Consider the following 23,760-nt stretch of genomic DNA (forward strand, 5'->3'; position numbering starts at 1 on the left):
AGTTTGTGAATTTGTACTCCCTCTGACTACAGAAAATATCATTGGTCACAACAAAATAACAGTGAAATAAGAATGCTACAGTCAGCACAATCATATTTAATTATAATTGACTATTATTCACTCATTCATTCAATATCATTGACACGCACCTGGAAGGCAATATAAAATTCAGATAAAGGCTTAAGGGCAGCACTTAGGAACATGAAGTAGGTCTTCTCCATTCGATTACGCAGATGGCTTGCCAGATCACGTACTTTGGCACTCCTCTCTACCTCCTCATGACTGTTAAAGTAGGCCTATAATACATAGGGACACAGGGTGGCAATTCATGGTTAAAATGGAAACATAGCATAGTAAACTGTGTATATATCTGCTGGAGTTACTATCCTTACCTGTAGTGCATCCCACTGGTTCAACACTCTCTGGATGCAGGTTACAGACTCAGCCATCTGATGCTGCAGTACCTGAGGAGCTTCAGGTGGTCTGAATCAGTGAAATTTAAAAACTCTTTGTAGATTTCACATCTTTTTGCACTGAAAGATAGAAAATAATTTTGTTAGTGATTGGAAATGTATGTGTGTTTGTTTGTAAGAATATCAACTACAGGCCTAGATAAATAGCAAGCCTATATAATTTATATGCATTTACCTTTTATCAAAGTGGGTGTATATCCCCACCAGGATGTCTTCCACCGGGACATGGGCCGCTTTGATGCCACAGCCAGTGGCCAGCTGCGCTAGGTGGCAGATGCAGCCAGGGTCCTGGACGTGGGGCTGGCTCTTCTTCAGTCTGCTGATAACTGACTTGTGTCTGCCTTTCATGACAGTCACATTATCAGAGTTAAAGTCAGGATAACAAATTCTTTGTCTGTTATTCTGTTGTTCAATTCGTGGCACATCAGTGAAAAGGGCTGAGAGCGGCATGTTTTGGCCAACTCGTCATCTAGCTCTGCTGCTATGGCAACTGTTGAGTAAGTGGCTAGTAATTTACGTTAGATTAGCCTACAATATGCATGCAGGACATTATCAAATAGGCATCCGCATACAAAATACTCAAACTTAATTTGACTCAACTTACCTTTGATGAGTTGCGTAGCCTTGGTTTTTCCCGCTGAGTATTTTCGTGTGATAGCAGAGTCCGGGAAAATCTCAGCTACACACTTGTTGAAGTTGTCACAGAAGGTGAAAGCAGCATTGTTTTTGGCACACAGCATTGCCATTTTAACCTCCGTATTTATGACCTGGTCTGCCTCGGAGGTATATCTAGTCACAAATGCTGACATTGTCTGGGTATGTTTCTATTCTCTTTAGCCAGCACTTTGTGCTTGGTGGATTTTTCATGCTGACTGACATCATTCCTTCCTCCATGGGAGACACTGAAATCGCAGTTAAAAATCTTACAGAATGCATGACTGTGCCCCATCCTGCTCCTCTTTAGGAAAGTAAATTTGCTGTCCCATTTTTCGAGATATTTACACAAATTCTTTGGTTTTTTTTTTTGGCAGGAATGCCTTCTCCTTCATCACATCCATCCGTCTCTCTCCTTAGTTGTTCCCGCTAAATTGTGGATTTGTTGTCGGCACTAACCTCGTGACAACTGCCACCTAGGCTACTGCAGGTGACAGCTCTCGTGAGGCTAGTGACAGAGTTCAGTTTGGCGAGGCAGAGGATTTTTTAAAAAAAATTTATGAAATGATAATACGGGAGATTTACAGGAGAATACTAATACTACTAATACAGTATTTTCCCAGCCAAAGCAGGAGACTTGACAGCTATGGGTGTCAGAGATGCCTGGCTCAGAGGGTTAAATTAGAGTATTGGTGAACCTGGCATGATCATTTGATCATCATGTGTATTTGTATGACACAGTGTTCATTCTGGGATCAGTGACTGACGTTGGCAGTAGTGATAGTTCATGAATAGTTACACATGCACACTTACTCCATATCACAATGTTTTTATTGGATCTTTGTTAGGGAAAAATGTTTCAACATGATTACTACACCTCTCTCTACAGTAAGTACCCAAAGGTTTTAGGATGATGTTTGTTGTTTACCTTTCAAACCACTAAGTAGTAATTAGAAACACATTAATCTCAAAGAGAAGTACAAATTCAAATGTAACAAAATTTTACTTGCATGTTACTTGAAATAAAAAAAACATTATAAAATGTGACCATTCTTAATTGTATGGGCTACAAACAAACAAAACAAAACAAAAACAACAGACCAAGAAAGCTTAGCTGTAATTTAAGGCTAAGGTGATATTTGAACTTGTGTTGTTTTGATCAAAGTCTCTTAAATCCCATTTCTGTGACCTCAGAAGCTGATCTTTAAACTGTATCTGTAGTTGAGTCCAAACCCAGTTTCCAAGTCCTAAAGAAATCATGTCAATGCCCCTAGAGGTCATTGTATCTGGCATTTAATTTAAACCTACTGCAGACTTTTTGACCTATATTTTATTGAATACAGTGCAAAGACAAGATATTTAATTGTCAAACTAAAAAAACTTTTTTTTTTTGCAAAAATAAAGTCATTATAAATTGGATGAGGATTGGATAGATTGGATAAATTATGTGTTAGGAAACCAAGGACACTAATTGTTGAAGTTTTAAAAGAAAAATTCTTTCCCATTCTTGCGAGATGATGTCAGTTTCTTGCTGGAATAAGCAGGGACCCCCTGAAAAAGATGATGGCTGGATGGCAGCATGTGTTGCTCCAAAACCTGTGTGCATCTTTTAATGTTCATGGTGCCTTCATAGATATACAAGTTATCCATGATGCTGAGGGCACTAGCACACCTCCACACCATCACAGATGCTTTGAACTTTGAGCTGGTAACAATCTGGATGGTCCTTTTCCTCTTTCGTCCAGAGGACACAATGTCCTTGATTTCCAAAAACAGCTTGAAATTTGGACTTGTCAGACCACAACACACTTTTCCACTTTGTGTCAGTCCATCCATCTAAGAGATTGAAGTTCACGGCCAGTAAGTACTGTATTTTTAGCCTTTCCCCTTATGTGCAGAAGGTGTAGATGTGTTGTTGATGGTGAAATGTTGAAATTCTTTGCAGCTCCACATTGAGAAACAGTTTATCTTAAACTGTTGAACTATTTGTCTACGCAGTTTAAAAAAAAAAAAGTGGTGAACCTTGAGCTGTCCTTGCTTGTGAACGACTGAGGATTTGGAGGGTGCCCTTTTCATACCCAATCATGATACTTTTATCTGTTACCAATTAACCCGTGGAATGTTCCAGGTGTTTTTTTAGCATCCACAACTTTCACAGTGTTTTGTTGCTCTTGTCCCAAGTTTTTTGGGACGTGTTGCAGGCATCAAATTTAGAATGAGTATATATGCACAAAAACAATAAAGTTTAACTGTTAAATTTTTAACTGTTAATATTTAACTGGTAAATTAAATAACTTGCATTTTGACTGTATTTTATAGAATATAGGTCCATTTGCGAATCATTGCATTGTGTTTTTATTTACAATTTTTACACTTCATAACTGTGTTTTGCAATCGGGGTTATAGTATAAACCAAAGAGAAAAGTATGAACCTGAAAACTATTTACTAAAATTAAAAGCACATTATTAACTGACATGATAAGGCTCTTTGGGTGGGTCCTGCTTTATTATCTGATCTTGAGGCCCTGTGTCAAAGTCTTGTTTTATTACCTAAATGATTTTAGATGATATTAATATGACATGGTACATATTATTAAATTAATTTGTGTTAAATCAGATCTCCACATGGAACATTTGGAGCCCTGTTATATTCCTTGGAGGGAAGGGTGTTAGTTGGGGCCCGGCAGCTCATTTTTGTCTCTGAGCCAGCAAGCAGTTTCATGTAGCCAAATCTGGTTTTGATTGTGGAAATCAGCTTCCAAAGATGTGAAACTTGCTGAGACAGATAATCTAGCAGACACAATAATTCTCTGTTGTAGATTAGCCGGTTTTCAAGTCTGTACATTTTCATAGCATGCTGTTTTAAGTAGGAACCAGTGGTTATGTGGGAGTTATTTACGCTCAGAACTCTGAAACAACACAGAAAGATCTGGAGAAAGGTTGAGGTGTAATCTCGACTGCATATGATCGCATTTTACAACTTTGCTACACAAATTATACTTTATGCTTACTCTGTGTTAGTCACTGATTACACTTTACAACATGTTTCCCTCCAGTCAGGTGATGAGCGTTGAGAGGCTGTAGCTGGAAGTCAGCGGCACTATGGAGGATGACAGCAGGCCTCTGCTGAGCTCAGAGCAGACCGCAGAGAGCTACTCACACAGAGGCTCCACAGACTCACTGGACGTCAAGGCTAAAAGGTAGACCACACTGAAACTCTACACGAATCAATACGCACTACTTACCAGCACTACACTGCAAGCACATGACAAAGAATAGGGCTCTGCACATGTCAATGCAGTTCAATAGAAGACCTGAAAGAGTTCTGTGCATTTACTGGCACACTCAAAGGATGCAGAGCCATAACCAATAAATTAAGACCAGACAACAGAAAGACACACACTGGATTATATTTCATCATATTCATGATTTCTGATCTGTTTTGCTTAATAAACAGAAACAGCATTTATTTGCATTTGGTGCCGTAGTGATTTCTGACAGGAGGATGGTATGTGTGGAATTGAGTCAAAAATTCTTTTACTATTTTACTAATTTTACTTATAATTTTTATTTGTGCTCTGTATAATTCAAATAAGCAATTCATTTAATGGTTTTAATTTTCGATCTCTAAATAAATCTGTTGATCAATGGCTTGTCTATAAAAATCACAAAATATTTAAAAATGCCAATCAACATCTACCCGAACCTAAGGTTACATAAATATATTGCTTATTTTGGCCAGCCAACCAACCAAACCATAAAATATTAATTTTATAGTGATATGAAACAGAAAACAGCGGAAAATCTACACACTGTAGAAGCTGGAATCAGAGGATTTGTGGCATATTTACATGACATGACATGACATGATGTGGTAAACTTCGCTCCATCTACGTGGTGCTTTAAACAAGTTTTACTTATATGCAAGCAGAAGTAAAACTTTTGCTGACATTGTTATAGGTGAACTAGAATTTCTGTTTTCTCATCGTACAGTTAATTCATATCAACGATGGAAATCTTTTTTTATCTTACATTGTGTTGCTTTAGAGAATCGATCTTGATCAGCACAAGGAGATCTGCCTTTTGCCCACATGATGTTTTGTTGAGCTGCAGTGTAGTCAATTTTACATTCCCATGTTTGTGTCAAAAAAACAACAGAGTTTACCGAGAGTTTGGATCCGGCCAGGCCCTGGTTGTGTGAGCTGCACATTGCTCCTTTCTGACACTGTATGTTGGATAATAAACAAGCTGCTTTCTACAAGTTAGGCTTCCGGGAACTCGCTTGACAAGCAGTTACTAAGACATTGGCTCTGTGTGTGTGTGTGTGTGTGTGTGTGTGTGTGTGTGTGTGTGTGTGTCTGTGTGTGTGTGTGTGTGTGTGGCACATATTAGCAGTTTGTGTGAATTTTAATCCAGTTAGGCATTTCACAGTGACCAACTAGCTTTCTAGCACATAAAGCATTACAAACACTCCCCACCAGCAAGTCACACACGTGTATGTTTGTTTCACTGTGTATGAATTCCTTCACTCAAGACATGTTTATGTCAAAGCAAAACAGTTTATATTTGTGCTCTGTATAATTCAACTTAGGGATTCATTTAACGGTTATAATTTCCTATCACTCAATTCATTTTTTTGATCAATTACTTATCTAAAACCAAGATTCTGTTACTTAGTTGTCTACTTCTCTCCTCAAATGTTTTCAGAAACATGTTTTAGCTCACTGTTTAACTGGAATACAACATTGTGTCTTGCTTGTCAGCCGCCATTGTTTCACACGTACACACGAGCTCGCATTACGACACCCACCAGCGGGAGTGTTTATTGGTCCTGTGAGGTGCAGTGCATGCTGGTAGATGTAGATTTTCTACCTTTTGAGCAACAGCGTCCTTTTTCTCTTTTTTTCTTTGGTCACCAATCTAAACAGTATTTGTGTCTCTCTACTGCAAAGACATCCTAGTTTATTACAAGGCCATTTTTTTTAGCTGTGAAATACTTTAAACATTTAGTGAATTTTAAAAATGATGTGATTGAATATTGCTACAAATGACATGATTTTTCTCTGCTTCTTTCAGGCCTTTCCATGTGGAGCCCAGGAATATCGTGGCTGATGACCCGCAGGAAAGAGTGTCTGCTGAGGCTGCCATCCTCAACAGCAGAGTCCATTACTACGGCAGACTGACAGGCTCCTCTGACAGACTGCTCGTAGGTCAAATCACTACAGAGTTAGTTGTTTAAGTCAAGGACAGACAGATTGTCATGACCGTGGCACAAATGCATGACACACAATAGCAAGGGGCCAAATAACTGAGACAAACACCATGCATTGGAGAATTTTGTGTATATATATATATACACAAAATTCTCCAATGCATGGTGTTTGTCTCAGTTATTTGGCCCCTTGCTATTGTGTGTCATGCATTTGTGCCACGGTCATGACAATCTGTCTGTCCTTGACTTATATATATATATATATATATATATATATATATATATATATATATATACACACACACACATACATATATATATATATATATATATACACACACATACATATATATATATATATATATATATATATATAGTGTTTGGTTATGCATTGCACCACTCTTTTAGGCACAGAGTGTACTCTCCTCACAAACGGAGCAGCAGAACATCAGGTGTAGTAAAAGTGAAACTTAGCTATTCATTGTACTGGGTCTTAAAGTTTACCTTCACTCTCTCCAGCAGTGCCTTCTTTAGTCCATCAGTCTGATCAGCTCTGACCATATAAACTGATCAATTATCCACCCCGCAATGCTTCTTAAACTCCTCTAACTGCTGCTGAGGGATTAAAACAACTCATGATGAGTTTCTCTGCTGTGTTCACCGACTCGCAGAACATCTAAATTTGGAGATGGGCAACAGAAATATGAAAAGAAAGTGACACATGCACATCAGATAAAAAGAAAAGGGAACCTACCGCCACCCATAGATTCTAATGCTGTGGGAAACACTATGTTTGCTTACAAAAACTGCCATTCCCAGTTCAAGTAATAGTGGCGCAAAAGAACACCATTATGAGTAGAATCCATATAGCATTGTGGTACAGCTGGAATCTTGGAGATAAGTCATGCTTGTTTTATTCTGTCAGTGAATGGAAGCACAGCAGTTAGGTGTAGAGCTGTCAGCTCCAACTCAACTACGTAAAAGCACATTGAAATGTGCAAAAACCCTATCATTATGCTCATCTTACACAGCATGCATGTTATTTTCTTCTAGTGGCTACCACAGAACAGGGAGCAAACTGCAATGTGTAAAATTTAGAGAGGGACATGCCAGCCACACTTCCTGAATTGTGGAAGTTTGTGGATGTGTTTGTGAGACTGTGAAAACCCACAGAGTGACCATGCAGGGCGTTCTCTTTCCATGTGGTAATCCATCTATAGTAAAGGGATTTGTACAATCATATAGTGTCATGATTTTTAAGGGGAATTGTGAATTATCATTGTTTGTTTCTTTTACATGAGGTGAAAGAGTTGAAGGAAGCCCTGACTTTCTCTGTAATTCAATTGCACCCACAGCACCCTCTGCAGGGAGCGCCTGGGAAGTTCTCAAAATACTACTGAGAAGCTTTTTCATTCAGTTTGTTTCTTTTTAAGGAAAGAAAGGATTCCAAATATGTTTGGCAAGATTTTGCATTTTTGTTTAATATTGGATTTTCAAATTCAGCTCCTACAATCAGTCTAAAATACACCTTGTAAACAAAACTGTTAATGCTATACTGTCAAATACTAAGACTAATACCACTCAAAATACACTTTTCAAAATCAGACTATAAAAACATCATACACTGATATGATTTTCTACTTCCATTGAGTTTATTTTTAACCTAACATCAGTCCTAATTATAAAAATTAAATATTCATTACTTTTCAAAATTTTAACCTCTAAAAGCTAGGTTTTCGTGATGATGCCGCTATGGTTTAGGTGGAAGAAAAAAAACACAAACTAATTATATTCAGTGTACTACATGCTAAGTACATTTTTTATAACAGTCTGGGATATGTCAGTGATTAGCAGCAACATTAATTGTGACAGTGCATCTAGTGGAAATAGCATGTATTTTCTTAATATGCCAAATATGGTAAAAAAATGATGTCATCAGGTGGAAAATGGTAAAAATGACAAAATTCCAATGCAAAAGCCCAGAATGACACCCAGAAATAATACAATGCATGTTTTTATGCTTTGATGGCTGTGGGATCAAAAATTGCACTTTGAATGGGTTTCAGTGGAGAATTTTTTGCACTTAACAGTCATTCATTTATTCATTCATTCATTCATTTTCCATAACTGCTTGTCCTCGCAAGGGTCGCAGGCACTTAACAGTCTGAATATAACAATTTAGTTTCCACGGTGTAGTGCCATATGATGAACACAGCTAAAATGATCAATAAATGAAGAATAAAAAGTGCTTAAAATGCCCCAAACAGTGCCTACGAGTTAAATGCGTTTTTACTGGCTTGTGTTACTGTACCTGCAAGGACTTAATCTTCAGTCTCTGACTTTTTTTCCCTCAGAGTCCTCCAAACCATGTGATCCCACGGCCAGAGGAGATCTACATCTACAGTCCACTGGGGACGGCCTTTAAGGTGACAGGCAGTGACCATTCCTCCAGAAACCCCAGCATCATCACTATGTAAGAAGCCCTGACAGCATCAGTCAGCACATCAGCCTGAGCTCCATGTTCTCCTCATACTGCGGATTGTCTTTGACTGCTTTGATTGTTACCTTGCTGTCTCTCCTCGCAGATTTGCTATCTGGAACACGATGATGGGCACTTCTATCCTCAGCATACCCTGGGTATAAAGCAGGTGAATTGTTTTTTTGCATGGACTTTAAGTCCTTGGCTTCTTTTTAAAGGGCTAGTTTTATATTGACCTCAGTTGTATTTGTAAAGCAGACTTGCAGATGTTTGGCCATTAAATTAGCCTTACAAGACAAAAACTGAAATCTGAATAGTCAGTGTATGTCCCTGTAGGCTGGTTTCACCCTGGGGATCTTCATCCTCGTCTTCACAGGCCTGCTGATGCTCTACTGCTGTTACATCGTCCTCAAATCACCAAAGGCAATACGTAAGTCCAGCAACACTATTCTGCCCATGATGGCTAAAACGTTTACACAACTGATAACAATTTCTTTTCTCTTCATTATTTTTTTTATGTAAAAAAACTGCAATAGCCCTTTATCATCTTTAAATCTGGAAGTTGACTAATCAAATACTCTTGTTCAATAATTTCTTAAAATGAGGTCTAATTTTACAGATAGTGGTACAGCAATCTCCCCTTACTATTTTGTGTGTATGTGTTTTTGAGACACTCATTAATTTCTGTACAATACCTGAAACAAGAAAAAAATGTCAGGGGAATATAAAATGGTTGTCAGCTACCCAGTACAATGATGAGTGTGACAGTAACAGCTCACTGATATTATTAGCTGTGTGAAGTCCTCACGGGGTTATTGTATTGGGGCCGAAGCACCAGTGAACTCAGTTTGCTACTATTTGCTGCTATTACTTTGGGCAGCATGAGTGTGAGGCAGAGCCTGTAGGGTCCGTGTCTCCTATTAAAAAGCAACCTTGTTTACAACATGTGAGAAGTTTTTAGCACATTATTCATCATGTGTATTAGGGAAGTTGACTGCGTCCATTATGTGATCCATTGAATCAAGTCGCAGGTGTCCTGTGGAGGTTTCTTGTAGACAAATTTTCTGTTTACATTCAGTTTTTCTCCACCTCCTTGAGATTTTATATATAAATATATATACTATATTATATATAGTATATAATGGATAATAATAGAGGATTTTTCTTATATGTTTTATAATGGCATTGTTTAGATCCATTTTTATTTCTTGTAGTCCTCTGTAATACTACTAGTTGTTAGAAACTTTACAGGGTAATTTTAAAGTACCCTTGAAAAGTAACACATATAAAAAGTAAGACATCACATGTGTTACATTTCTTTTTTATGTTAAATTTGTTGTGTGTGGGCCCCAGGAGGAGCAACTGCCTCCTTAGCAGATCTTAATGAAGAATCTGCTTCTACCACTGAGCTTTTTGCACAAAATATTATGTATTCTATGTAGTTCAGAGATAATAGATGTACTCTTCCATCATGCTGTGGTTGGTTCAGGACTTTCTCTCCACAGTATTAGTAAAACATTGAACAGCAAAAAGAAATAAACTATATATGTGTATTTTTTTTAGGATTACAGTCTGCAGAGACAGTGATGTGTTCAGACTTTCAGACGTTCAGAATTTTTTTTTTCAGATTTATGAAGGGGTCGCATGAAGTACGAGCGCTGCTGTTGGCACACGTGTCAGCAAAGCTGACACCATTTTGTGTGGCTATGGGTAGTGGACACAAAATCTAATTACTAACATTGCAGTGTCTTACAATCCATTATGTAGTTTACTTCAAAAGATGAATAGACTGACCAAATTACAACGCAACAGAAGGCAGGTTTTCATTAACACTCAAATTGCAAAAATTGAAATGGTGAAAATAAAATACACCTAATGGAAACATGTCAATTTTGAAAAAAACTGGCTCCCTCATGATGCAGCTGTTGCATCCCATTACTCTTCAAAAGTTGAGCGGATCATCTGGAAGTTTTGAATCCATGATTTCTCTGTGAAATTATGGACTATCACCTCGCAGAAATCCCTCATACGTGGCCGCTCCCACGTTTAAGGGGCTCACCTTTCCATTATGGCTCTATAACACATCTACGTGGCCTTGGATTGGAAATGATGACGGCTAGTGCGGTGGTTGGAATAGAAATAAAGCTGCTAATGTTTTGAACATCCATCACCATGCTTCTTGGAATGTTATCAGAGGAGAAGTCGCAGAACATCACTTAGTGGAAACAGTCATCTCGCAATTGTGTTTTATCGCCATTTCAAAAATATAGCTTAAGTTTAGCACAAATCTGTAATAGAAACCTGGCTACTGCTAAACCACACAAATGTAAAATAAAGCTTCCATTATTTATAATGAAATAGTTCTTCCAGAAGTAAATAGTACGACAGCAAGTATAAAGTGCAAACAAAGTTAAAGTGCCAAAAAACTAAATAAATAAGCCTGTGAGAACAAACTTTTTAACATTTCTATCAATTTATTTGTATCTAAAATTAGTCAGGCTAGACATGACATGAGGCACATAAATGCCTTTCAGGTTTAAGAATGAATGAAAAATTAAGGGGGTAGGATTTGAGTATTTACTTCCTCTTACTCCTTTATATCATACTGATGTTAATTTTGCTCATATTTTTATTTTGTTATTCGTCTGTCTGTCTGTCCGTCTGTCTGTCTAATCTATCTGTCTGTCTTTCCTGTTTCCTCATCAAACAGTTTAAATAGACTGGGCAAATAGCCAATCATAATCAGGTGGCACAATCAGAATTCCGTTATGGCCCGTACCACCCCAGGCCACTCCCTGGACATACCCCTGCACAAAGAACAGTATCTAAACCAGTGGACACATTGACACACTCAAACAAAGTGCAGAATGATTTAATGAGATCACTTTTAGCTCCGACTTGAACTCCCTGACCCTTTTCCAGGCTGGATCAGGTCTTGGCAGTGTGCGGTGTACTCTAAAGCAAGTCCTTTTGTCCTCTATCCAATGATGTCCTTGTCCCCCAGAGTGTGCTGTGTCTTTAGTTTCAAGTTGCAGTGGATGCTCTGGCCCCAACTATACCTGCTTGCATGTCTATTTTTTTGCAGTGACAAATTTTACTCCATATTACGAATAGTAATTATTATTACTAATCATTAAAAAAGATGTTTGCTTAATAACCTGTGGTGGGTGTCTGCAGATGAGTGTCCACTGTCTGCATGTTCCCACAGGGTGGGAGTGGCTCCTTTAGCACATTCTTGGCAGCCTTTCACACCTCGCAGCACTGTGCACACTGATACCCAGCAAGTCAGCCAAACATGTCACATCACAGGTCTTAAGATTAAACTTATTTGTAGCTGAAACTGTTTGATTTTTGTCCCTTTCCTGCACATAGAAATACCTCAATTACATACACGTGTGTTTTACAAGTGAGCAGAGTAGGAGAAACTGCAAGACATCTATTTCTCATCTGTTCTCATCTCACCTCCTCAGTTGCTCTTCTTTCCATATTCCACCATATTTTTTCCCATTAATTGTGTTGTGGTGTGGGTGGGGGGGTGGGTGTGGGGGGGGGGGGGGGTCCTCATCTACTGTGAGGATCTAAGGGCAGAGCTGCATGCTGTAAAGCCCTCTGAGGCAAACTGTGATTTGTGATAATGGGCTTTATAAATACAATTGAATTGAAACAGGTTTCAGTACGAACTGGTAAATCTGAAAGCCAAAGGCAACAGGGAGAGCGAATGACGTGACTTAGACTATGATTATGGGTGATTTTCTTTAAAAGATGTAAAGATGGGGCGGCAGGTGGCTCAGTGGATAAAGCAGGTGCCCCATAAATGAAGGCAGTGTCCTTGCCGCAGCAACCACAGGTTCAATTCCAGCTCATGGCCCTTTGCTGCATGTCATTCCCCCTCTTTCCCCATTTCACACTATTAATCTTCTGTTCTGTCTAATAAAGGCAAAAATGCCAAAAAAATAATCTTAAAAAAAAAGCTGAAAAGACCATGATTAGTAAAGACACCAAAATATACTGCTTTTCAAAGATATGATCTGTGGCATGACAGAAAGAATTTCACATGAATCATGTCACTGTCTGTGTCCTGTCTAGCCTACGTGGACACATCAGACTGGGAGTTCCCTGATGTCTGTAAGTACTACTTTGGCAAGTTTGGCCAGTGGTCCAGCCTGGTCTTCTCCATGGTGTCACTTATTGGAGCCATGGTGGTTTACTGGGTCCTCATGTCCAACTTCCTCTTCAACACCGGACAGTTCATCTACAGTAAGTCACACACCCCTGTCAGCACCTGAAAAAGAGGACCATTATTTGAAAAAAAAAAGACAACTGAGCACATTAACCTTTTGAAACCTGGAGTATTAAAACCCTCCAAATCCAAGCAGATTGGTTTTGTTTCTTTTGAAAAGATGGGGAAAAAGGCAATGGGGAACTTGGCAAGAACCAAATTGTAAGCAATGATTAGATTTTATATATATATTTATATATATAAATATATATATAAATAAAGATAATTACATTTAAAGACCCTTCAACGTGGATTTGATCAAGCATTAGCTTTGTATTTAGTTTTTGGATTGACTGCTGCTCAAACAAGTGCTTCAGTCTAACCTTATTAAACATGGACACTGTATCTTTAATTTAATGGCAGCAATTAATTTTCTCTGTTCAGGGCATGTTTGGAATCATCAAAACTGATTTACAGATATCTTTGATTATTGATATCAGTAATTACCTTTTTTTCTAGTAAGAATGAATTACAGGTGGATGTAGTAATGTAAAAGTGAAATAATAGCACTGTCAAGACACATCAGAACACCTGCATATAGATGTTAGGTCATTCTGTGCACATTGATGGTATAGTTTAAGTGAAACATACATGAAACATTGGAATATGACAGAAGAGCTTTTGCTTTTGGGTCTGGTTTGGATAATTTTCTCCTCCTGTCGACAGACTATGCTCACAATGTCAACATGACAGACTCAGAGTTTGGAACCAACGGCTCAGATAGAGGTAAGTCACTCACACTATCCAACTCTCAACTGTTACTATCAGAGCTGTGAGTTTAAAGCAGTAGTCAGAAAGGGCCTCATTCATACAAAAACAGTGCGTAGGCACAAATCCGTGCTGAACCATTAATACAATCGTTTTGCGTACAAATCTGGAAAATCTTCATTCCGGAATATGATTAAGTGTGCAGATGCTTTTTCTTCAGTTTCATCCTCCACAAATAAATTTAATTTGATTAATTAATTTAATTAATATTCAGCTACAAAAGCTGAGTGTCCCAGTCCAGCTTATGATTGAGTGTATGAGAATGTCCACATTAAAATGTAACAGATAAGGTATTCATCGTTTTTATTGACTATGACTATAATGATTGTTATCCCCACCAATTTACTAGTGCCATGCAATATTGTGCATATGTAGCCAATGTTAATTAGTAGAGTATGCAGGGAAAATGAAAGATCCTGATTTAGCTTCAGGCAGATGGGGTATCTAGCTCTGCTGGAAGATATTGCAGCCTGAAGGAGAGAGCGCATCTTCTGAGACCGTCATAACATTTTTTAAGAGAATGATAAATAACTAAGCAGCTGAGATATTCACTAATATGTGTGTAGACACAACTTCACAGCTTTCTCCATGATTCACCTCGAGGCAAACATTTTTCCAGAGAGCTGAGGCATGGCATTATGCTGATTGCAATGCAGAGTAATTGATTCTCTAACATTAACAGCGTGGTAAGAACCAAGTGGCTGGTGTGCACGTCATAAATCTGATGGAATTTTTTTCTGTGCAAAGTAAGAACGTTTCTACACACATATTCATGGATGATGTCAAATGTAGCAATTTGTTCCCTAAATTCCTGACAAAGGCAAACAAACTTCTTTTGTACAGTTTTAGAGCGTATGCTTTTGGTAATAACATAACTTGGAATGTTTTCTTTTACTGTACCATTTGTTTACTGGCCAATACTGGTCTTCTGTTGATGAATTTAGTTTTTCTTAATTTTTGTTGCTGTTCGTCTTTAGTTTCTTTTTAAACCTTAAACATAATTTTTGATCTCCTTGTGTTAAAAATGTTTCATGAAAATTCCAAAATTAATGATAATATGTATTTCAGTATGCACTGGCATCAATATCATAAATGCCATTTTTATGCTCAGTTTCTCTGTCAGTGAAGATATCACTGTTATCTTTTCAGATTCAACATTTGGAAATGTCTTTGTTTGGTTTTTCTTGTTCGTGTTTATGTAGGTAAATGCGTGTGTGTTTTTTGCACCTTCATTTAATTTCTTCACTTCATGATTTAAAAAAAAAAAAAAAAAAGGGTAGCTTCATATTAAATCTCGTGTATGGAAAAATAACAATTTTAATCAGTAAACTGACTCTCTTCATTGTTGATTTGTTCACCAGTTATCTGTCCATACCCAAACACTGACCCTGGAGGAAACTACACCATCTGCACACTTAACCTTGATACCAGCGGGAATGATACGTCTGATGTCAGTTCCTTCAAACACTGGTGGAGTAAAAGCAACACCATCCCCCTCTACCTCATCATCCTGCTGCTGCCACTGCTCTGCTTCCGCTCAGCATCGTTCTTTGCAAGGTTCACCTTCTTAGGTAAGATACAGCAATGACATGATCAGTGGGTGGCTGTGTCACAAAGCTTGGACATTGCCTTCCTTGAAAAAAGCCCCAAGCGTGCCACTAACATTTCTTATTAACTCACTGATGGTGTGAAGCTCAACACAGTCCACAGTCAGGTTCTGAAACCTCAGCAGTGACCCGAACAACAGGCTTTTTTTTAGATCTTTGATTGTCTTAAAATCCTCACTAAAGGTAAATGCTACATTAAAAGTTTTTTGACTGCCAGGTAATTGCAAGTTCGGTGCATTTATGACGGAAGCACACTGGACCTCAATTTAAAGAAACCTAACATCTGATGGCAGGTGTATAAGGTGAAGTAAATGGTAAACATGTTTTATGTGCAGGGTCAGTTCCACACAGTGTTTAAAGAAGACTAAGTTTGTGAACCCTGAGTTGAAGGAAACTTTTGAGTTTTTAGTTCCAGAAACAGAGATCACTTTTACTCTGGGTCAGTTTCCCTGAGTGTCTCTCTGTCTTCTCCTGACTTATTGAACCTGAAGCAGCTTTCTGACACATTGATTTAATTCCTCATTCATACAGACTATATCAATGCACATTGAGGGGCTGTTTACAGGACAGCGCTTCTTCGTGAAATGTTTAACTTTTGTTGCAGTTTTGCCTTTCGTTCATACAACAACAGAGCTTTTGGGGCCTAAAAGTGCAGACTGCATTCCAGAGTATAATCTTTTGAAAATGCCACCCCTTCTGTCGCTGTGTAAACTGCCGATGCACAGATCCTGTGAGAAGGGACGTTACAGCCGCGCATTGCACATGCATGAGGTGTTCTTCTATTGTGTGTCATTACAAAGTTACAGCGCCAGCTGCTGGACTGATATACATGCATGTATTCGGTTATTTTTGCAGATCTGTGTACACAAGGATAATTCTCACAATGTTATATGAACATAGATTTTTTTTAAAAATGCTCAAGAAGCGTTACCATTTTTAGTAGGGCTGTTCTCGTCTAAATGTTGCCTAATTTGCAGAGGTTTATGTCTGGAGATCATTGATAGGACAACTGTCCATTACAGATTTGTGCAAAACAATTACAATATTTTTAAAATTTCGATAAAACATAATCGTGAGAGGACTGCGTTTCTATTGAGTGATGTTCTGTGACTTCTTCTCTGGTGATAACACTCAAAGAAGCATGGTGATGGATGTTAAAAACATTAGCAGCTTTATTTCTATTGCAGCCACGCCACTAATGTGTTTTGTAGCGTGTTAATGGGAAGGTGAGCCCCTTATACAAGGGAGCATCCACGTATGAGGAATTTCTGGGAGGTGATAGTCCACAATTTCACAGAGGAATTGTGGATTCAAAACTTCTGGATGATCCGCTCAATTTTTGAAGTTATGTGTTAGTTATGTGATGCAATAACACCTCTTGTTTTTTTTTCGGGCTACGGGGGGAGAGAGAGGGGGTGACGCCAGAGTCGAACCCACAGCTGCTGCAGTGAGGATACAACCTCTGTATATGGGGCGCCACTCTATCCACTGAGCCACCAGACACCCCAATAACAGCTCTTGTAGCTCCTGCTGCATCATGAGGGAGCCAGTTCCTACTGACAAGCACATAGCCATAGCATCATGAGACTTAGAAAAGCCAAAAAAAGTGTTTCCATTTCAGTTTTGCAAAATACGGCTTTTTCGGGGGCAGCACTGTGGTGTCCTGGCTTGCACTGTTGCCTCACAGCAAGAGGGTCCTTGGTTCGATTACGTCTCCAGTCGGCTCCAGTCGCCCAGCGACCCTTGAGAGGACAAGCGGTTATGGAAAATGAATGAATGAATGAGTGGCTTTTTCGAATTGCCTGAAATACCACCTAATGTTAGCTAAATACTATATTGGGATACATGGGAGTTTTTTTGAAATTGACATGTTGCCATTAAGCTTATTTTATATTCGCAGTTTGAATTTGCACAGTTTGTGGGTTAATGGAAACCTGCCTACTGACTTCAGTTCAACACCAACTTTCACTGCTGTTCTAGAGATAAATGTCCACAGTCCTGTATGCATTTATTCACATTTCTACCTCCAGAGGATTGAAATGGACACTTTGTCTTTCATTTCTCCATTGCCATGGTGAATCTTTGTATTGAAGCTCCATCAATGATGACCTTTTTTTTTTTTTAGATTTTTTTTTTTTGGGCTTTTATTGCCTTTAAACCACAGGATAGTGTGAGCGTAAAAGGGAGAAAGATAGAGGGGGAGACATGCAGCAAAGGACTGAGGCCGGACTCGAACCCTCTGCCGCTGCGGCGAGGACACGACCTCTGCACATGGGGTGCCGCTCTATCCACGGAGCCACCAGGCGCCATGATGGCCTTTTTTTAATCAATACGCACGTGCTTAACTCATAGTGAACATAGTCAATCTACATCTACAGCTGTTCAGTGACCTGTAAGTCCTAAGTCAGGGTTCGTTCAACCTTCTTTTTGGAACAGGCCCCTGGTTTCTCCTCTGAACGTGCTGTGATCTGCGTCAGTCCTGCATTCATTGTTGTCTCATTCCATCCTGTCCAGGCACCATATCAGTGGTCTACCTGATCGTGTTGGTCACTGTTAAAGCTGTCCGCCTGGGCTTCCATCTGGAGTTTCACTGGTTTGACACAAGCCAGTTCTTTGTTCCAGGTAAACCTCCTGCACTTTTCAATCTTTTCTCTGAAACTCACATGAACATGTAGTAGTACTTCAGATCGGTGTAATCCAGTTAGATATGAGGGTACTGATTCCTGCTTGAAGTAAAGATTGTAAAAAGTCATCCCTGTGACACTGTGGTATTCATAACTCTTAATATCTTTGGGTTTCTGAGACATTGAGACAATGTTGCTGATTAATGAGCAGCAGGGTTTCCCACAAAGTCATGTATTTGTGGCGGCCCCCATGATTAAAACATCTGCTTTCCCTCCATCTTACCAGAACCAGATAGCTGTTCATCTCCCTGCTGAAATCCACCAGATGCTGCTTTTGGCTGTAGGAAGTAATAACCGGGTCCACCACTGGAGCGGGAGCACCAGTGCAGATTTAGATGATGCTTGGTTTCTGAAGCAAATGTATGATTTCTGTCTTCTTTCAGAGTTCCGACTGCTCTTCCCTCAGTTCACGGGTGTCCTCACTCTGGCCTTCTTCATTCACAACTGCATCATCACGCTGATGAAAAGCAACAAGTACCAAGAGAACAATGTGAGCCTTATTCACTCCTGCTCCTTCATAGCTTCACACACTGCAAATGTATTTATTAGACTGAACTGATGTACTCTCTGCCGTCTCAGTTCAGATAATGCAGGTCAGTCCCAGTGGCTGTTTCTTATTATTTTTCAGATTGAATTGTGTGAGTCAGTGCTTTCAACGTCCAGTTCAGAGAAAGAATAGAAAAGAGTCCTCAAATAAAACATCATCTACTCTGAGTCACAACATAGTAAGTAAAGTGATACAGCACCTGATGTGGACGTGTTTTGGTGTTTTCAGGTTCGGGACCTGTCTGTGGCTTATCTTCTAGTAGGCCTGACCTATCTGTATGTGGGAGTGTTGATCTTTGCTGCCTTCCCCTCACCTCCTCTCTCCAAAGACTGCATTGAACCAGTGAGATTTACACTCTACACATTTTCACTTTTCTAACCTTTTTTTTTCTTTAGTGTTTTTATGTTTTTTTCAAAAAAAAAAACTGAATTTAAACTTTACTTTGGCCAAAATCAAATGTTTCGTTTTTGGGCAGATCAAGATCCAATTGTGCCATTTTTTTGTCTTTCTACTTCTGTTTGAGGCAGAGAAGCAAATTTCTTTCTTTTTGTTCTTGTATTTCAGGATTAAGATATTCTCAAACAAAAAACACAACCTACATAAATCTATCAGCATAATGTTCTCCCTGTGTGTCTTTGGATGTACATCTGGATCCAGATACTGACTAAAAACCTCTTAACTAGTTAAATGTACATGTAATTAAGTTAACTAGCAACACTTGCCATAGTATTACATTTACAAATGGCATTTGGCCATGACATTTTGGGAGTAAGCATAAAAGCAGGAAGATTTGGGATTTCTCACAAAAACCAGGTTTCTAGAACAACAAAGTGCTCAAAAACAGTGTAAGATATATAAAGTCCCATTGTTATTATTATTATTAACTGTAGTTTCCCCTCAGATTTCTTAAACAAACTCCGCACTGCTTTCTTCTCTCCTGCAGAACTTCTTAGATAACTTCCCCAGCAGTGACGTGATGGTGTTTGTGGCTCGAACCTTCCTGCTGTTCCAGATGATCACTGTCTACCCCCTGCTGGGATACCTAGTGCGGGTCCAGGTGATGGGCCAGATCTTTGGCAATCATTACCCCAGGTAGTACAGACGGATATGATCACTGAAGTTGTTGTCTTGTTTTTTCTGTGGAGGCAGACATGTACGGCAGACTTAAAATATCTTTAAAGTTTAACAAAAATCCAAACAAAGTATGGCAAAATATTGCTAGCCTGAATTTTAGACTGTGTGTCAATTTCTTTACCGCTCAGTTGAATCATTAATCATTCTGACTTTAGCGTTTAGCGTTTGTAACCCATTGCATAAATGGATCCTCCAAATGTTTACTGACAGTTTGACATGAATGCAATTTTCCACACAAAACTGCATCTTCAGATTTTATTTGAAGCTTAGTGGATATTCTGACTTGTCACGTCTCCTCCCTCAAATACATATGTAGAGTTTACACCTGTTTGTTATATATACTGTTTATTTCTGTGCCAGAATGCATCCCACAAGCATTTGTGGGATGCAATTTGCATTTGTTTTGCATTTGTTTTTTCGTTACTGTTCCTTTGTCTTCATCATATACCACTCAGCTGCTGGACCTTCCAGATTCAGGTGTATCTAATATAGCCTTACCAGTAATATGTCTTGAGGCTGGCGGCAGAGTTAGATAAATTCCTGAATCTAAAGAGTCATGACTAAGAATCCAACTGAGCGAGATATTTTCCAATAAAGAAACGCCTCTGTTGGACAAACCATTTAATTGAGACACTGTTTTTAAATGCCCTCACATGGAAACTTTGCCAATTTTCAACCAGCTCTGTATCACTGCTGTGTGGGCAGTGTGTGCAGATAAACAGTGTTTTGCTTCCCTAGAAATAGATATGATATGATATGATATGATATGATATGATATGATATGATATGATATGATATGATATGATACATATATAGACAGGCCAGAGATGGAAAACAAACATAACTGAAATATTAAACAATATTTAAGACAGTTGAAGCATGTAAAAACATAAAACAAGTTTACATATTCACAGCTCTCTAGTGTCATTTCTTGTTGCTAATCAGCCGACATACACACCGATAGAAATATCTGTGACTGGATAATGTCAGCTGATATATTGGCCTGACCAGTTTATTGGTCATTACACCCAGATGATCTCCATTAAAGTCAAATTTGACCCTCTAAACCAGGTGGCTACACCACCTAACAGTAGAACCATTTATGTGTTTTTTACATTTGCAATTCATTTAGGTCAATTCTGCAGTTCGATGGAGGTCTTTAGCATCTTAAATCTGGTGTCCAGCAGCAGCAGGCAGCTGCTAATATGGTGGTAATTAGGGGTTGACAGATTATCAGCCTGGCCAATAATCAGGGCCTGGCATTTTGCCGATTATCTGTATCAGCATTTTATTTTAATTAATTAAAAAGTGCAAAGAAAGTGTCAGCATGGAAGGAACTTTTACTTTGTAAAACCTCAGGAAGCTATTTTTATTTATGCATTTTTTATTCAAATTTTCATTTGACTTCCTGACTAAAAAAAGTTGCTAGGAACTTGCTGTATATGATGTTGAAAGTTTCGGTTTTGATTAACATTTGCTAAATGCATTTAGATAAAGTTTTATGTTGGAGTTTGTCATATTTAAAATTCTAAACATTCTAAACACTGAAGATTTTCAGTTTTATTGTAGATGCATATCAGTACAGTACATTATTACAGGTTTTGGGAGATGTAGATTTTTATTGTTAGAATTATTTTACAATCTAGCAACAGGTAAGTTTAATGTTATTACATTTTTTTCATTCTTCTGTTAATGTGATATGTGCTGTGATAATTGTGTAGTGAACATTTGGTATAATGGTAACCTTTGTCATGTTGCACTGTGCAAACATCAGTTATAATGTATGTAATTCATTGGAAATGGACTGAATGTAATAAATAATTGTGTTTTTACTTGGTAAAAAGCAGTGCAGGTAATTATCCAAGTAAGTATTGATTTACAAAGCACTTGTCAAAACAAAAGCTTTAAAGTGCTTCACATTTAAAGCATTAAATATCAAACAAGCAGGATGGACATAACAAAATAGAATTTACAAAACAAAAGAAACAAAAAAATAATTCTAGAATGCAAATTTTGGCTTCCATAAACCCGCAGTTTGTTATACTTTAGAATAAGGCTTTCATTTGTTCACTGTTTTAGATCTTAGTGTGTCATGGTTTTCTGTTGTCTCTGTTTAGTTTCTTCCATGTTCTGGCACTGAACATCATAATAGTTGGAGCTGGTGTCCTGATGGCCAAGTTTTATCCCAATATTGGATCCATCATCAGGTGCGTTTCAAAATGTTATCCCGTTTACAGATACAGTCTGATATCTTATAATAAATTCTTGATTAAGCTGGTGTCTGACATGTAATCACAGCTGAGGCCAACCCCGTGGCTCTAGTGAACATAGCCAATAGGTATTTTGCATGGGGGCACCATCCCTTGTTGACCTGCCAACCCTCTTCGTCCTTTGGTTTCTGAACCCAGATTCCATCCTATCTGAACTCTGGACTTATAACTGATAAATTATCAGACTTGTTAAATTTTGAATGAGGAGTGTTTTTATTTTAATTCTTCCAGCATTTGTAGCATTGTTTTAGCAACCAGGAAACTCACAGACCAATTTCATACCTGAAATCATCTCATATGAACCTCATCAGCAAATCAAATCTGTGCATTCTGACTCGAGGGAGGTACATGTAAGAGGGGTTTGAACCCCCCTGTCAAAAACTGACAAATCATCCACTGATCATAACATAATATGATCAAAACTGTCTTGTTTGCATTTTCAAAGTTGTTTGTAAAAGTATTATATGATCAAGAATGCTATGATTACTGAAAATGGTTAACCAACCTGAAACTGATGTGAACTCGGCATGACAGACTTTGCATTTCATATTTAAGGGTTGTCCTCAGGATGCATCTTAAGTCATTATCTGAACACACTGGTTGACCTGATGTGAGACTGTACGCATGTTAACTCTCTGTCTCCACTGCAGGTTTTCTGGGGCGACATGCGGCTTGGCTTTAGTGTTTGTCTTCCCTGCGTTAGTCCACATGATCTCCCTGAAGAGGCAGGGGCTGCTTCGCTGGCCGTCAGCCATCTTCCACAGCTTCTTGATTGTGCTCGGCGTGGCCAACCTGCTGGCTCAGTTCTTAATGTAGAGAAGCAGCCAGATACAGACACTGCCATTCAGAGGCAAGATTAAAAGGTGTGATTTCAGATGGGATTCTCTGAAATTAGATGTAGAATAATGGAGTGTAAAACCACACTGTAAGTATTACCCCACTTATATCATGGCCACCAAAATAATGCCCAGATAAACCACAGACGCCCCACACGGTCAGATTTAATGACTGTATTTATGGTATACGAGATTAGATGTCACACACTTCCTGTGGTCAGAGTTACTGATGGGATTTATATGAAGGTTTTATGTTTCAGGGGAATAACAGGAATCCAACGTCTTTGACAGCAAAGTCTTTTTAATTTCCACATGCAATCCAGCCTGTGGTAGTTTTCTGATAAAATCCTCCTTATAGATCATTCTCTACATGATACTGTTAATACTCCTGCCTAGAGTGATCCCAGAGCTGTCCAGCCAAATCATTGGAACTGTTTCATAACTTTATCAGCAGGCTGGCAAGAACATTTGGAGTATGGAGTATTCACAGTGTGCTATTGCAGGTTTAAATTTGTTGTGTGTGAGGCTTTTATGATGATGTAGAGTTGTGTCGAGCTGACACCATGGAATCATTTTACTAACTTTGTGATTATGTAAACTGTTTATATGTTTTGAGGACAGCTGTGTTATGTGCATATTTTTTGAAGAAACATTTGGCACAATCTTTTAATTTTTACGAACAGGGTTGATTGGCATGTTTGACATGTTTATGTGATGCCTATTTTTAAGATACTGTGCCTAATATGTTGTATTTTACTAATGATAGGATAGACAAAGGGAATATTTACTGAAAATAAACCATATCAGTCTATAAGAA

General features: G+C 38.5%; 1 protein-coding gene across 1 annotated transcript; it reads left to right on the forward strand.

Annotated features, from left to right (window-relative positions):
- Positions 1-4,211: 4,211 nt before the first annotated feature.
- slc38a9 (solute carrier family 38 member 9) lies at positions 4,212-23,760 on the forward strand. The gene is made up of 14 exons (XM_042508925.1): positions 4,212-4,327; positions 6,204-6,333; positions 8,694-8,812; positions 8,925-8,976; positions 9,155-9,248; positions 12,905-13,075; positions 13,764-13,823; positions 15,227-15,436; positions 17,987-18,094; positions 18,540-18,646; positions 18,932-19,045; positions 19,647-19,795; positions 21,955-22,044; positions 22,758-23,760. Exons 1-14 carry the CDS (start codon positions 4,230-4,232, stop codon positions 22,921-22,923), a joined length of 1,668 nt encoding a protein of 555 aa, XP_042364859.1. The 5' UTR covers positions 4,212-4,229; the 3' UTR covers positions 22,924-23,760.

This window comes from Plectropomus leopardus, chromosome 20 (assembly GCF_008729295.1).
Source record: "Plectropomus leopardus isolate mb chromosome 20, YSFRI_Pleo_2.0, whole genome shotgun sequence".
Lineage (NCBI taxonomy): Eukaryota > Metazoa > Chordata > Actinopteri > Perciformes > Serranidae > Plectropomus > Plectropomus leopardus.